Below are 16341 nucleotides of genomic sequence, written 5' to 3'. Positions count from 1 at the left end.
CTCTGTGAATAATGGAGACTATGAAACAGCAGGAGGTATGTGGGAGTATTTTTTGGAACTGATTATAACTTACACCTGTTGTAATATATATATATATGGATGAAAGCAAGGAGGGCCAAAAGGGCTAAGTAAAAATCAAAGAAGGTAAAAGGAAACACTTACCGGACAGTGGAAAAATTCAAAATTTTCGCTAACTTCGCAGCATCATCGGTGGGAGAATAAAGAGACTGAACCGGAAGTTGGGGCCCTGCAGAGTTGCCAGGTCCCCATCAAAGAAGAAGCGGTGTGTAGAATGAAAAAAACACTGTTTCGTCACCAGGCTCGTCGGAAACTGTGAGTGGGTGGGATGGGTTGGGAGGGAGGGTGGGCTAAGGTGGGGACATTACTGGTTGGCCTTGTTCAGGCCAGGTGGAGTGGTTGCACTCATGGCCGATATATAGGCCCTCTCCCATATTTTGCGAACAGAGGTGTTGGCTGGTTGGGGTAGGAGATGGATGATCGCTACCCGGAAGCAGTCGTTGAAAGGGATGTTGTGGTGGTTGGTGTGGACAGCGACAATGAAGTCCAGGTTGTGGGTGGAGGAGCGGTGGTTATTGATGCGGAGGTTGAGGGCAGTAGATGTTTCCCCCAGGTAAAAATTACAAAAGATGTTGCATGTGAGGATGTAGATTAGGTTTGAGGCGTGGCAGGTCCCCTTGGGATGGAGTGTAAATTTGCCAGTGGCCGTGTGCACCTGGAGGGTGTGAGAGGTAATGAGGATGGGGCAGGTCTTGCACCTGGGGCAGTTGCATTTATGGGCAGGGGGGTGTTGGATGTGTGGTGAAGGAGTGTTGTGGACCAAGATGTTTTGGATTTTGAAGGGAAGGGGGGGAGCATTTGAAAACCACTCTGGGCTTGTCGGGAAATATGTTTTTAGTTTCAGGATAACTGTGGAGAATGGGGAGAAGAGAGTGTAGTGTGTGCCTGATTTTGTTGATGTGGGGATGATATTGGGTGATGAGTGCAGTTGGCTTGGTGGCAGCAGGTTTCTTGGTTGTAGTGGTGTGTGAGGCAGCTCGCGATATTTGCTTGGTGATGAGGATGGAGGGATATCCACGGTTGACCAGGGCCTGGTGTAGGTGGAGGTTATAATTCTGGCGGGAGGTGGGTGAAGTGTTCAGGTGCTGTTCCCTGAGGGCCAGAAAGAATGGAATGGCTTTTTTGGTGTGGAACAGGTGGAAGCTTGAGAAGTGTAGGTATTGCATGTGGTTGGTGGGTTTTATGTGGATGGAGGTAGTCAGGTGTCCTCCCTCGATGTGCACATCCAGGAAGGTGATCTGGTTGGGGGGAGTGCATCCAGGTGAATTTTAGGGAACGGAAGTGATTAAGTTGGTCCAGGAAAGCTGATAAGGATGGTTCTCCATGTATCCAGAGCATGAAGATGTTGTCGATGAAGCGGAGCCAGAGGAGGGGTTGGGTAGCCAAGAACTCTTGCTCAAGTTTGCCTTAAAGAGGTTTGCATAGGATGGGGCCATTCTAGTACCCATGGCTGTACCTCAGATCGGTAGGAAATTTTGGTTTTCAAAGGTGAAATTGTTACAAGTGAGGACAAGGTGGGCTACATGGGTCAGGAAGTTAGTGCTGGGGTTGTGAGGTCTGCTATTGAGGTAGAATACAAGAGTTCTTGGCTACCCAACCCCTATACATATGTATGTATATCACATCTCGCTGTTCTTTTTTTCTGTAGTATTTCAACTTTTCAAACAATAATTATTCAGTAATTGAGAAAGGATAGAGATGGAAGATATTTGTTCAATCACCAGATTTTGAAAAACATTCAAAATGTTGTGGAGAAAACCAGTAATAATATATACTTATATTGATTTGATTTAGAATAATAATAATAATAATAATAATAATATTTGTGATAAAAAGATGATATTTAACCAAACACAGATTTATCAAAACTGTATTACTATTGGTTGATAATGGCATATCAGTTTATCAGTAAAGTAGCAGAAAATTTTACGGATCTGATTACACACACACACACACACACACACACATCACATACATACATTTTATGAATATACAGAATGTGGTTCGCGCTGTATGGTCATACGTTGCAAAGGTCACAGTAGCATCACATGTAAACATACAGAAGCCAAGTGAACTGCGGCAGTGTGAGTGATACGTACAGAGTGTACAGCAGTATGCTCGAGTGTCGTGCACATAGAATGATGCCAAAAATGGAACCATTCTGGGAAGGGTACATCATTGTCCGTTCCAATGCAAAATACTCGTATTACGAGATTATCAAACAGACGTGGTTTCACCATCTCCAAGATAAGCATCTCATGTGTGCTGCACAAACAAGGTAGGGTCAGGAGAGGACTGATTCCAGAGATCATTCGGAAGGTGAAGGCCCTAGTCTCCAGCCCGAATCAAGCAACACAGAGACCCATTGCAGTGAAATGGGGATCTCGGCAACTGTCAACACCATTATCAACCGGGATTTGTATCTGCAAAAGTGGCATAAATGCCAATATCATAAGCTGATGCCCAGCACATTGCATAATGTGCCACGAACAGTTGAACGCCACCTGGCCGGTGAAAAGTGGATGTTTGTTGCCACATTAGATGAAACATATCCAAGTGACTGCAACAAACCCTGAGTAATATATCACCAACCATGGGGTGAAAAAGGTTTCGCAAGATGGTATCGGGAGACAAAGTAGTGATGAAGATATAGTACAAGCAATGCTTGCACTATTAAAACATTATTTCATGTACTTGATGTTGAGTGGCTCATTTGACAACTACCAAATAATTTACACGATATATATCCTGAGTTTTCATACAAACAAATTCAATAAACTGATGTTTTTTCGAAAAAACTTATGTCAAGAAACCAATGAAACACACTTCTGAGACCCTCAAATAAAAACGTTAAGTCCTAATTGCTATCAAACTCGAAATACTATTTTTATTAATATGATATATTATTTTTTAAAATAACGGTGCATTTTTTCCTGTTGTAATGACCTATTATTCCAAAGCTTAATTAATTTTAAGCTTCAAGTCCGTTCTTTTACTCTCCCGTGAATAATAATTTTTACAATGAGGTTGGTATCACTTTTCTGTTAGTTTCAGAGCTTTTCAGAACATTTTCCATTTGTGTGGGAAGAACGAGTGGTTGAAGTGAATGTTCTCTCTTGTTTGGTGTGTTCCGAATATACCAAAACAAACATGATATTTCAAATTGTGTACGATAAGCTGTAAGTAATAGCAAGTATTTTATTATGTCAATAACATGACCCAAGAATTTTGAACTAAGAAGCATGGCCGTTGAGAGAGGAATTGGGAGATTTATTATTATTACAAGTATTATTATTATTACTTAAAATGCCCGTTATTTCCTAACTGGGGCAATGTGTTGTATAATTTATTTAAAGCTCTCCCCCCCCTTTTTTTTTTTTGGAGAATGCATTGCTTGCCTTCTTAAGACCATGCTTCACCACTGAGATGAAGGAAAGTTAACCATTCACCGGGTAGCTACAAATGTGAGTGTCACCTCGGCCAATTATCAGACTCACATCCTGACCCCAATTTTTCATACAGAAATCCCAGATCTCTCTGGTGCAGATTCCACTAAGGTCTGGCTGCATCAGGATAAGGCTTCAAGCCATACATCTGCTTCAACCTGTCAATTCTTGGAGGATATGGATAGAGAAACATTAATTCTCCATGGTTCGGATTCCACTTTAAACTGTAGGTCCAGTCCCGATTAGACTTACTGTGCATAAAGTGGACTGCTCGAGAAGTGAAACAATCCGCGTGGGTGCCTGCAGTGCATGCCCGCAAGCGAAAAGACGGACTTGCTTGAGTGAGCTCGGCCGTGCAACACACTATGTGCATGTCTCCTACTATATGGGACAAATAATCTATCTACGATATATCAGATAGTGTAATTATGGTTTTTGAATACTACATATTATGTATTAGCATTTAGTGTTATAAATATTCAAAATCGATGTGCCATGTTTTCATCTGGTAGAACCATGCCTAGGTAAAGCAGTTCTCTACAAATACTAGAGTCACATCGTAAGTCGGTTATTACTGCAACATGGACTTAAAACACCAAATCAATCAATCAATCAAACATCCCTGTAAATCACCTGATGCCTCACCAATGGATTTCTGTGCATTTGGGTTATTGAAAAGGGCCCTTGGATGCAGACGGCCATGAACCATCTCTGGAAAGTCTGCGAGAAAGAGTGGTGTAAACTGGATATCACTGTACTTTGCACCAGCTTGCTGCAGTGGAAACTGCAATGCAGAGCAACAGCTCGTGCTTGTGGCCACCACATCGAACATCACCTCTGGTGGAGCCGTGGTTTTTCATCAGTTACAGCTATTTGAATTTGTTACCATAAATCGCAAACAACCTTCTGTAAACACATATGCCGTGGTTATGTAAACATGTGAAATAAACCTCTAAATACATAGTTCCTTTTCAAAGGGAAAATAATATTACAGTTGTCTTGTTACATACATTATCTAACGAGGTTAAGGCAGTGCTGGGCCTTTGGCTTAAGTCAACCAAGTCGTTTTGGAAAATTTTCCTCCTCTCAAAAAACACTATGGTGTTCCACATTTTGAAAACTTTCATGTTTTGAAAATTCATTCTAGAACATGTAAATGAATCTTCTTGTGGTTTGATCTTATTCTTGTCTAGATAACTTAGATAGACAATATGCTTAAAGTGCCAGGAAATTGTCACAAATATCTAAACAGGCAAAGGAAATAGCACGAAGATTCATTTCCTTACTCTAGAAGGAGTTCTGAACAGATGTAATTTTTCCAGAATTTGGTACATCATAGCAGTTTTTGGGAGGATCGAAATTTTCAAAAAATGACATAGGCCAAAGGTCCAGCACAGCTTTAATGTACTATTCAAGTTTTAGAAATATTTGAAATCTTATCGGATTGATAGAATACACTAGCCTGCAATGGTTCTGCGTAGAAATGAAAATAGGTGATTCAAGTAGACATCAATGACCTCAAACTCAGTATGCTGACCAAGGCAGAATTTATTTTATTTTAAAACATAAACTAAACGTTACGTTTCAACCTTCCGGCAAGGTCTTCTTCAGACTCTGTACCAAATCCAATGAAATAAGGTACAAAACAGGAAAATATAAATATATATGGATAAAAGCAAGGAGGGCCAAAAGGGCTAAGTAAAAATCAAAGAAGGTAAAAGGAAACACTCACGGTTCCGTCTATTTCTCCTCACACCGATGATGCTATGAAATTAGCAAATATTTTGAATTTTTCTACTGTCCGGTGAGTGTTTCCTTTTACCTTCTTTGATTTTTATATATATATATATACACACACACACACACAAAAGTCACTCCCCTCCAGACATAAGATTATTAGAAAGTTGTTTATCTGGAACATTCCTTTCCAGGTCTTCCAGTAGATGGATGACCTTCTCCTGTCAACTGTTGTTTCACCTGACAGGCGATTAAGATCAACATTTCCTTTCATCTGGAATGTGGTTGGACTCCTCACTCATGCACTTTTTCCTTATCCTTACTTTCTTATTCCACTTCCTTCATTTCTCCTCCTTCGTTCTCGTCCTTTCCACCTTCTTCCATTCTTTGTTTATCTTCAGTCCCCCATTCCAGTTCATTGATTATCATGGAAACAAGGCTTAATGGTGTTATGAATGACCTAAATTTGAAAATAACAACAGTTTTTGTGCATCACATCCAGTTTGTTGTACAATGTAAGTTTTCCTCATATGTAGATACATAATATGTGTAGCATAGTAATACTATTGCATGTCTCCGCATTATACTGAATGTGAACAAAGATCTTGAATGAAACAAAAATTAAATGAAAAATACATTAGATATGATGCACAATGGCACTGTTGAAGCATTTGTGGGTGTTATATGCTGAATGGGAAGATACGTAAAATATATTATTTTGTGAAGAAACTGTACTACTTGTATTCCAGAGCGAAGGCAAGTGATCAGGATAAATCTTTCTCTCTACATAGTGCATGTAACACTTGTGTCGAAGGACTACATTATTGGTATGATGGAAAACGGAAGTCAATGCCTTTTGCAATATCTATGGTGTGGCGCAAACAGAAAAATCATATGATGACTTATTTTGCTTTGTTTGAAGTTACTGGTTACAACAAAGAAAGAAAGGAATTAAATACCTCGATCTGCCATCAGCTGGGCATTCTATTCTGCATGGATCTGACCTGTCAGTGCATAAACTACCAGAAAACATAAGTGACAATGAATTTGAAATCAGTTCCTCATATTCAAGCAGTGATGAAATGTATCCCGAAACAGAAGAGTTAGGCACTTCACCAAAACTATTTACCCGACTTAAGTTGAATGATTTGGTACGAGACCTAGAGCTCTCAAAAGAAAAGAGTGAATTACTTGACTCAACAGGGTGTCTACCAGTCAAGAAAAAGTCAAGAAATTATGCTTGGGGTCAAGAATTTTTGCTATTTTATTACAGCATAGTGAATTCACATTGTTTTATACCTGTACTGGGATTTGATAAAATTGAATATTTGGAAATCTAAAATTTTAATGAGTTGTGGTTAAGTTTTGTTTACTCTGTTTGTTAAGAATTACATGCTTGTATGCTTGAAGTTTTGTAAAAAATTGTAAATAAAGTAATGTAGCCATTCCCCATCCAGGATGAAGTCTGAAGCATTAATTTGTACATGAATTAATAATTAGGGAAATGTCTAAATCTCTTATTAAAGTACAGCTTCAGTTTTAATCTTAACTGTCCTTATGGTAGGGCTTTCTTATTGAATAAAATTATCTATTTTCTTAATTTCCAACTATATCTAAGTAGAGGGCGATTAAATAAATGTTAAGAAAGATGAAAACAAGAGAAAGTCATGAAAAAGTCAAGAATTTTGGATTTGTTATTTTGGTAGAAAACCCTGCTCAAGATTACACGAAAATAATCTCTTGGCACCAGGGGTTACATTTTCTTGGTATAGAAATCATGACAAACGTTTTTGGAAACACTACACAGAAGAAGATCAACTGGCATTTTGTACCGATATCCATAATCTTGTGCAACAAGTTAGGAGAGGAAACATGTGATCCCAGTTCCTGGGGTATTTTTTATCGACTCCTGCATACGAAGCCTTAAAGCCACTTTGCTACACAATGGCAATAAATTAGCATACATTCCTCTTGCACACTCTACATACCTAGCTGAGTCATGTGAAACAATGAAGTTAGTTCTGGACAAAATAAAGTACCAGAAGCGTCAGCGGGGAATATGCGGTGACCTTAAAGTCATTGGCTTATTATGGGAAAACAGGGAGGATACACAATTCTTGACTTTTTCATGACTTTCTCTTGTTTTCATCTTTCTTAACATTTATTTAATCGCCCTCTACTTAGATATAGTTGGAAATTAAGAAAATAGATAATTTTATTCAATAAGAAAGCCCTACCATAAGGACAGTTAAGATTAAAACTGAAGCTGTACTTTAATAAGAGATTTAGACATTTCCCTAATTATTAATTCATGTACAAATTAATGCTTCAGACTTCATCCTGGATGGGGAATGGCTACATTACTTTATTTACAATTTTTTACAAAACGTCAAGCATACAAGCATGTAATTCTTAACAAACAGAGTAAACAAAACTTAACCACAACTCATTAAAATTTTAGATTTCCAAATATTCAATTTTATCAAATCCCAGTACAGGTATAAAACAATGTGAATTCACTATGCTGTAATAAAATAGCAAAAATTCTTGACCCCAAGCATAATTTCTTGACTTTTTCAAGATCTTTGTTTTATGTGTGATTGAGGTAGTAGGGCCAGAGACAAACATTGGAATACTGTATTTGCCTGAAAGAGAGAAAATGAAACCAGGATCCAGAAATACTACAAAAGCGAGTCTTGTAGACCGTCAGAAAATTCTCCTTCCCCATTACACACAAAACTTTGAAATATGAAACAGTTTGAAAATGCACTAGACAAAGGTGGCCCATGTTTCTAATACTTATGCATGAAATTTCCTTCATTATCACAACCTAAAGTCAGGGAAGGTGTATTTGATGGACCGCAAATTCGTAAGGTGACGATTCATGATGATTTCAACTTGACAATGGACAGAATTGAAGAAGATGCATGGATAGCATTCGAAGAAGTCGCGAGGAACTTTCTAGGTAATAGGAAGGGCCCACTGTACAAGGACATTTTGAGAAATACGTTGGACAAATTTCTGTTGGTCTACTACACATGATAAACCTGCCAGAGGACACTCGATGAAATCGCTTACACACTATTTCCATGGTAAGAGAAAAAGGGAAATCCAAGAAATCTAATATCCATTCTCATGCGTAAGTCAGATTTTATAAACTGTGTCAATTTCTACTTCCGTTTCTTAATTTGATTTGTTTGTGTATGACATTCTAAACACATTTTATAACTGTAATTACTTGCATTTAATGTAGAATATATAATTTATTTTATGTATTTAGACATATATTACATAATAAATGTAACTATATTTATTTTTATGTACTATGTTACTATATTATTATTATAATTTACTGCAGTTATCTTGTATTTGCAATTTCTACGCTATTTCTAAATGTTACTTTGACGTGATACAACAAAATAGAATACATTTTCAAAATCAGCGTATCGCAATTAGTAAAAGTCACCTATTGAGGTTCATTTGCAAGCTAGTAATATTGGTTACAGGCACTGTTCAGAAAGTTACATTTTAAAAGGAACTAGTTACAGTTACTTGGTTACTTTTACAGTCACTTTCCGCTGGAACTTTTCTTACAAATAACTTACACACAATCAATCATTATTTATCTATCTTCATTAATTTATATTATTACAACAGACAAACAAATGATGGAACAAAACACAGAAGTCTTTGAGAGCAATTAGAAGTGACAAATTGCAATAAAACATAAAGCATGAAACAAAGCCTACCTTCCTTGCCTTAGGCAATCCCATGAAATGCCTTTCACCTTAGCATCCAGAGAAAACACATATTTGGAAACAGAGCTGCCAGATTTAGATTTGACAAAAAATCAAGTTGACAATTTAATTTTTGAAAGTAACTGCAAATGTAACAGTTGATAACATTACATCTATTGCAAAAACAAGTAACATATTATGAAAATGTACTCTTGAAAGCATGTATTTCAAACATTTGTTTTGTAGATATCAGACAATATGTGGACAGCTTTACAACAACAGCAACACTAGTGAGCACCCTTCCTGCTTGGTATAGATTCGCTCAGTGTCTTAGAAGGTACCGTGACACAAGAGAAGCTTTTCCTCATCTTACTAATGCGGGAAAATACTCGACCTCCTTCATTGTAATGCTGTTCTCCATACTAACTGAACAGTACAAAGGTAGGAGTGCTACTATTGTTCTTGTAATGCATAATTTCTAATGTAAGTGGTCATAATGGAGTTACTTTTTGTTCATTAAAGATAATGGAAATAAGTTGTTGTTTTATCTTACAGATAAATTTTTACAATATTTTTTGTCATCAGTTTTCCGATGTTTCCCTAACTTTGTCATTTCTTGTGATGATTTTGAATTAGTCATGGTTTCAATATGCATTAACTCTAGTGCACTTGATCAACCTTTATTTTGATAATCTGTTTTGCATTAACCAAAGCAATCTCTTAAAAATAATAAATCCATATTTGTTACATTTCATGAACAGTATACAGTAATCTGCTCGATGTGTGTGTTTTTTTATCAAATCAAATTAGGTATTTGAATAGGGTGTCAAAAGCCATGAAGGGGTTTGAAAAAATGCATAACTTCTCGAAAATGATTATGATGTTTTCGTTGAGAACTTATAAAGTACATCTTAGATTGATTATGGGAAGTTACGGTGTTATTCAGTGAAGCAAAATGATAAGATTTAATTTTGAACATCACTGTGCAATAACCTAGCCTCAGTAAAACCATTGCTATCATATTTAGATGCGGAAACCCACCCTCTGAGTTAATTATTTTACACATAGTGGGGGCATTTGAAGTCTCAACTTGTTTGAGAGTTCATATTATGGGACTTTAGGCACAGTGAGATATTAATACAAAACGTGAAATGTACTTACACATCCCCAGAAAGATTTATTTTGGTTTGAATGATTTCTGTGACCACTGTCACCATCAGAACTTTAGTTATTAGTTTGGTGGGCTTCCGGTATGCATTACGCTGATGGCCACCAGATGCATTGCTGGTGCTGGATCATCTGCCATGTTATCTGTCCAGCAACAGAGTCACGCCTAAACCCCAGGACAGGTTAAATTTGCAGCAATGTTTCACATGCCGAGACCTAATCATGTACACTGGAAATAATTCCAAAACTATCACTTACCTTACCAAAATGAAGAGATGCACTACGAAACTAACTCACACAACAATCTTCTCCCCAACTGAAGAGATGGTTTGAATGATTGATTTGGTTTATTTGACTTGACTTTTGGCTAATCGCGAATATGAGGATGAGTGTTGATATGATGAAATTGATGAAGGGACACAAAATGAACATCCAAGCCAAGACCAGGATTCGAACCCAGGACCCCTAGCATTGTAGTGTGCTGTGCTAACCAACCTGCCACGGAGACCACCCTGAAGAGGTTGTTAATGACATTACCACATAATGACACCACTAACCAAGCAGAAATTGAACATGATCAATTTGCCTGGGGGGATCATTTTGCCCAGCTCTCCCCTATTACCATATTTCACTCGCATGTTATCATCTTGGCCTATCTATCGACTGCCAGTCTCCCTCCCACAATCCTACCTAGAGGTGTGGAGATCTTCAACCGGTAATGGGGTGACGTGGGGTCAGCACGTCAAAACCCTCAGCCATTATAGGAGATTTCCCAGACTAGGTTGCGCTACTCACTTGTAGCTCTCCAATTTCCTCACGATGGTGGCTTACCATGGGTTCTATACACAGGCCGTAAACCCAGAGACTGAAACCAGCCAGGCTCGAACCCATGCTGTCCAGCAGTCGGACTCCAAAGCACACCACCTTAGACCGCACAGCCACAGAGGAGGACATGTTTGTAATAAAATGCATAATTTATTGAAAAGGTGGTATGATTTTTATTTCAAGATGAAGTACAGACATTGTCAAAAAGTATGGATACAATATTGGACAAATGCTCCGCACGACTTCTGGCAAAGTCTTACTTCTTTAACAAACTTTTTCATCACGTTTTTGCACATTTGCAGTTGGATTTCACCAATGATGCATTGAAACTCTGCTTTCAACTCCAGAATTATCTAGGGATCAGTGGTGTAGACTTGGGATTTCAGATACCCCCACAGGAAGAAATCGGCCTTATTTTTTAATAATCAAGGCCCGATCACTCTTCCAGCCCACGATCTTAAAAATTTAGGCTGGAAATTCAGTAATGGTAAATGGTGAACATTATTACATGATCACAGAGTTTTTGTGACCATTATTGGACTGTTTGGACCTCAATGACATGTGTTTTCAGCACACTTCATGTGAATCGACTCGTCTGTTGCAGCATAAATATCTTTGCCGTCTGATCTCATGAAAGACAACCTCAACTGGCCCACAAAACCTTGCAATATAATACCATGTAATTCCTTCCTGCAAGGGTACAGGAAATCGCAAGTCTAGACCAATAATACCTAAACAATTTCGGAGCTGAAAGCAAATTTGCAAAAACGTGATGGAAAATTTAGTCAGAAGAGTAAGAATTGTGGAGGACATTTGTCTGATATTGTATTCCATACTTAATGGCAATGTTTGTACTTTACTTGGATATAATACATATAATTTTTTTTTAAACAAATTATGCATTTTGTTACAAAATTAAATCATGTGATCTTATTGGGACACCTCGTCGTCGCCTTGTAGTCCGGTTCAATACCCGGTGGAGGCACATAGTGGTTCGGATCCCACTTTAAACTGTAGATCCAGTCCTGATTAGCCATTCTGTGCATAAAGTGGACTTAAAACAACAATTCAATTCAATTAAATTATTGGGACACCTCTTAGATACAATACCCGGGTGGCTACTCACCGGGAATTCCTTGAATTCTGGGAATTATGCGTGCATTTTTGGCTCCGGGAATTGTGCGTGAATTCTGCACAATGTGAAAAATTGCAACTTTTTAAAATCCCAATTCCATTGAATTTATACATATTTATTAATGACCTGAAACAAGTTTTTCACAGTTTAGATTTTATTTTTATCAAGGAAGGAAAAGAAAGCTGCGTGGAAAATAAAACAGAATTCTCTCAATCCGTTTGATTTGTTAGTGTCCTATGCAGAACAATCTATCTGATGGACGGAAGATTATTGCAAGATAAAATATCTTGAAGTTGATTAGGTAAATTTGAAATTCTTATAGAATTAACAATTTTTCGTAGATTACTGTTTCCCGTAACATTTGTGACTTGTGTTTGTAGATGTATTTATAGTCCTGAGTAGCTATGTGAAATGACAAATGTAAATTATATATATGTCCCGTTCAATTGAATTAGAATTATTGGATTCATTGGAATCGCACAGACCATATAATGTTAATATAAGTATTTGTTTGTGTGTACGTGTGTGGGTGGTGAGAGACGGTAAAACCTTAATAATTGTAGACAGCGATAGCGAAAGATCAGGTGAGGCCAGGCCGGCTCGGTAGCTCAGTGGTTAGAGCAATGGCATGGTATGCCAGAGACCCAGGGTTCGAGTCCTGGTTGAACCTGCATTTTTTGCTGAAAAATTTTCTACGTGGTATAACCTTAGTTTAAAATTATAGAAAACACCTGCTTGTGCCCTTGAATTTTTGTAAAGTTTGCCTTGAAAACCGGGAATTATACTTGATTTTTATTATGGTCCTACAGTAGCCGTCCTACAGTAGCCACCCTGAATACTTATGGTACCAATGGAGCAAAATGCTATAAATTTTTTTCCCATATTTTACATTCTCCCACACTTGTAAGTTTTTTCCGCCTTGGTCCCCTGAAAAAAATCTAAAATCGATGTTCCACTGTTTATTTCTTTTGTGTTTCATTCCAGGTGATTATATTGGCTACCCTGATAACCCATTCTTCTACTGCAAAGTCTTTGCATCTGTTTTGAGTACATCTTATACTTACACATGGGATATCAAAGTAGATTGGGGCCTTTTTGAAAAACAAGCCAAGTATAAATTTCTGAGAGAAGAAACTGTGTATAGACAAGTGGTAAGTTCTATGTAACAGATTTTTTTAAATTATTTATTTATATATTTATTTATTACTAAACACAACAGGCGAATGCCCAATTACAGTGTTCTACATTTCTTATTTATCTTTACACTCAGTATATCAGATCTTTACCACCATGTACAATATATATAAGATACTGATATAATATATTATAAATTACATAAAATATGGAAATAAAATAAACAAGGATAAATCAAGGATAGAAGTTATTTACATTAAAGAAATATATTAATTATGTGTGTAATAAATGACCTGTAAATAATTGACACACTAGAAAATACGTACATATATGTAATTGAGTATAAACTACGAAAGAAATATATATTTACAAATATTACATTTATGTTTACATTGTTGACATTTATTCTTCCATTCCTTGAATAACATTTTTGAATGTCCCAATAGGCATGTGAAATATGTCTAATTTTGGTTCCCTTTTGGAACATCTGTTGTACAGTTCACACATTCTCCTGATAGGTGATTTATTTATAATGTTAGATCTTCTGTTACTACAGTAAAAGAGGCCCCCTTTGGATCGTGTCTTGGAGATAGGAACACGTATGTGTATTTGTTCTAGAAGATGTTGCACTTGAATATTATTGTTCATGATTTTGTATAAGAAACAGAGCAATTGCATCTTCCTTCTTTTGCTGAGAGAAGGCAGGTTGTGATGTTTACAGAGGGAAGTGTATGATTCGTATCGGGGATATATGCCTGTTTCTTTATAAGTGGCGTACCTTACGAATTTAGACTGTAGCATTTCTATTTTATGCGTGTACTTTTTGTCCTGAGGAGCCCATATTTCTGCTGCATATTCTACTTTGCTTCGGACTAAAGCATTAAATATTATTTTCATTATTTCTTTGTTCATAAACTCTTTACTCATTCTAATTGCGTACCCTAGGTTCCTGTGTGTCTCATTTACGACCCTTTCAACATGTGTTGCAAATGTAAGTTTTGAATCAAATGTAACTCCTAGATCTCTCATCTCGTTAACCCTTTTAATTTTTGTGTTATTTATTTTGTAATTGAATTCAATTTGCTTTCTGTTGCGCGAGTATGTCATCGTGCAGCATTTTTCTATGTTCAGATTAAGATAATTTATTTCGCACCATTTTGTTACTGTGTTGATTTCAGTTTGTAAGGATTTGCAGTCATCAATATATAGTATTATCAGATTAGGGTTAAAAAAGGTAGTTTTCTCCTTGCATTGCACCTGCCATGAAGGTACAAGGTGGGGAAGTGGAGGTAGGACTCCACACATTCTAAATCTTAACCAAACTGGAGGTGATGTGATCAGCATCATGCTTTGGCTACCTATACTCACTTGATGCACATGTTGAAGGTCTGTAGTTTTCAATGAAATCCAATTAGATTTATTTATATTAACTGATTTACAATTTTATTTTGATTTTTACCCCTTTGTCGTTAATCAATAAGACAAATGTGTTTAATTGCAGTGGTTCTACTATTTTGGAATTGTAGAAGATTTCACATTACGGCATGCATGGACAGTAAAACTTTTGCTAATTGAATTGGGATATGTAAATTCAGATATTATTTTGACTTGTTTTTCTTGCTTTGAAGTAATCAGGTTAGTAGGATTTTGTTTCCTCTAAATCTTCCATGTTCACCCAGTGAAACACAATAAAATTCAGCATGACCCAAAATGATTATCTGGATTTCATAGTTGTTTAGTTGTTTTAAACTTATTAAACCATCGACGAATGTTGTTATCGGATGGAGGATCACTTCCAAATCGCCGTCGAAAAGCTCGGTGAACTGAAACAGCAGAACCACACCTTGCAAATTCAATGACACAAAGGGACTTTTGCACGGGAGTCTCCATCTTGTAATACACGTACGCTGCTGTGACATGGGAAACAAATGATAAGCACTCAGAGTAGCAAACTTGCACAGCCGTCCTTATCATACATGCACGATATAAACATTCACCTTCGTCTGTTGCAATATATCAGCTACTTGAAACCCTGGTAATCATTTTGGGACATGGTGTATAGTGTAGTTTTTTTACAATTTGTGTAATCTATTTATGTTGTTACCTCCGTCCTGTGAGGTAAGTAGTTATTATAGGTCCTGTGGGCTGAATATCCATGATGTAGGATGTAGTTAGAGAAACTAAAGATCTATAAAAAATTTATTCATTCTCACACGAGATGAAAATGAGTATGAGCAATGGAGGAGAGAGACTGAGAGTATTGGCCATCTGACAGTGTACCTACTTCTCAGAGTAGCGACTCAGAACCGTCTCTTAGCAGTCGTAGTAGCCCAGCACATTAAAGCTTGACCGGACCTTTGGTCAATGCCAGCGAAGCTGTTTTTGGAATTTCCTCTCCTTTCGAGAAAACTACGGCATTTCAAAATCTGAAAAATTACATATACCTAGAATTTCTTGTAGAGCATTCACGTTAATCTCCATGTACTTTGCTTTAGCTGTTGTCTAGATACTCACAATAGTTTTGTAGCTACGTAAACCTTGGGACTTGATGCCCTAGCCACGGATCACCCAGTGAAAAAGCCACTCTGGCAAGACGTAGCTCTTGGAGGTCTTTTGAGCCAATGGAGTTTAGTTTAGTTTAGGGAAATGTTACATAATAGAAGTGAATAAAACACACAAAAATAAAGAAGAAACATGTCAGACCAAAAATAAAGATGTGGTTGATAACAATTAGATGTAAACGAGTTACTTACTTTTTCCACGAAACTTACTTTTCATACTATGGGAATGAGAGACGCGGTAATAGATAATGAAGGTACTCACGTTTTCCGCGAAGCTGTTTTACATTATTTTCTATTAATTACTTGCAGAGGCTCTATTAATTTCGGTGGCCTCTGCCACCATCCACTTGGGAACTCCTCAAGTTCAACAAACACTCGGTTGAAAAGTTGAAAAGTCATGTGACACTTTCTCGGAGTCTAATTATCCTTGAATTTATGCAAAATTTGAGGTTCCCACAGTATTGTGCAAAAACTGTATTTTGTGATTACATGCCAGGTATTCAAAAAAAGGTGATGCTTGG

The 16341-nt window shown here is 37.2% G+C and overlaps 1 protein-coding gene and 1 non-coding gene across 5 annotated transcripts in view; both read left to right on the top strand.

Moving 5' to 3' along the window:
* The window catches only part of LOC145985468 (solute carrier family 53 member 1-like), a 59785-nt gene that overhangs the window by 42564 nt on the left and 880 nt on the right, over window positions 1-16341 (top strand). For 2 of the 4 annotated variants that reach the window (XM_083119557.1, XM_083119590.1), the window contains exons 8-11: window positions 18-35; window positions 9245-9439; window positions 13110-13276; window positions 14761-14894. In XM_083119557.1, the coding sequence (XP_082975683.1) occupies window positions 18-35; window positions 9245-9439; window positions 13110-13276; window positions 14761-14894 (514 nt within the window). The remainder of the gene's footprint in view (window positions 1-17; window positions 36-9244; window positions 9440-13109; window positions 13277-14760; window positions 14895-16341) is intronic. The other 2 variants (XM_083119669.1, XM_083119627.1) reach the window with 2 other exon arrangements.
* Window positions 12723-12795, top strand: TRNAT-GGU (transfer RNA threonine (anticodon GGU)). Its single transcript has one exon. It is a non-coding gene; the product is annotated as a tRNA-Thr (tRNA).

The sequence above is a fragment of the Lepisma saccharinum genome, chromosome 1 (genome assembly GCF_977018435.1).
Source record: "Lepisma saccharinum chromosome 1, izLepSacc3.1, whole genome shotgun sequence".
Classification (NCBI taxonomy): Eukaryota; Metazoa; Arthropoda; class Insecta; order Zygentoma; family Lepismatidae; genus Lepisma; species Lepisma saccharinum.
Note: the sequence above shows the minus strand (reverse complement) of the source record. Positions and strands in the feature narration are given on the sequence as shown.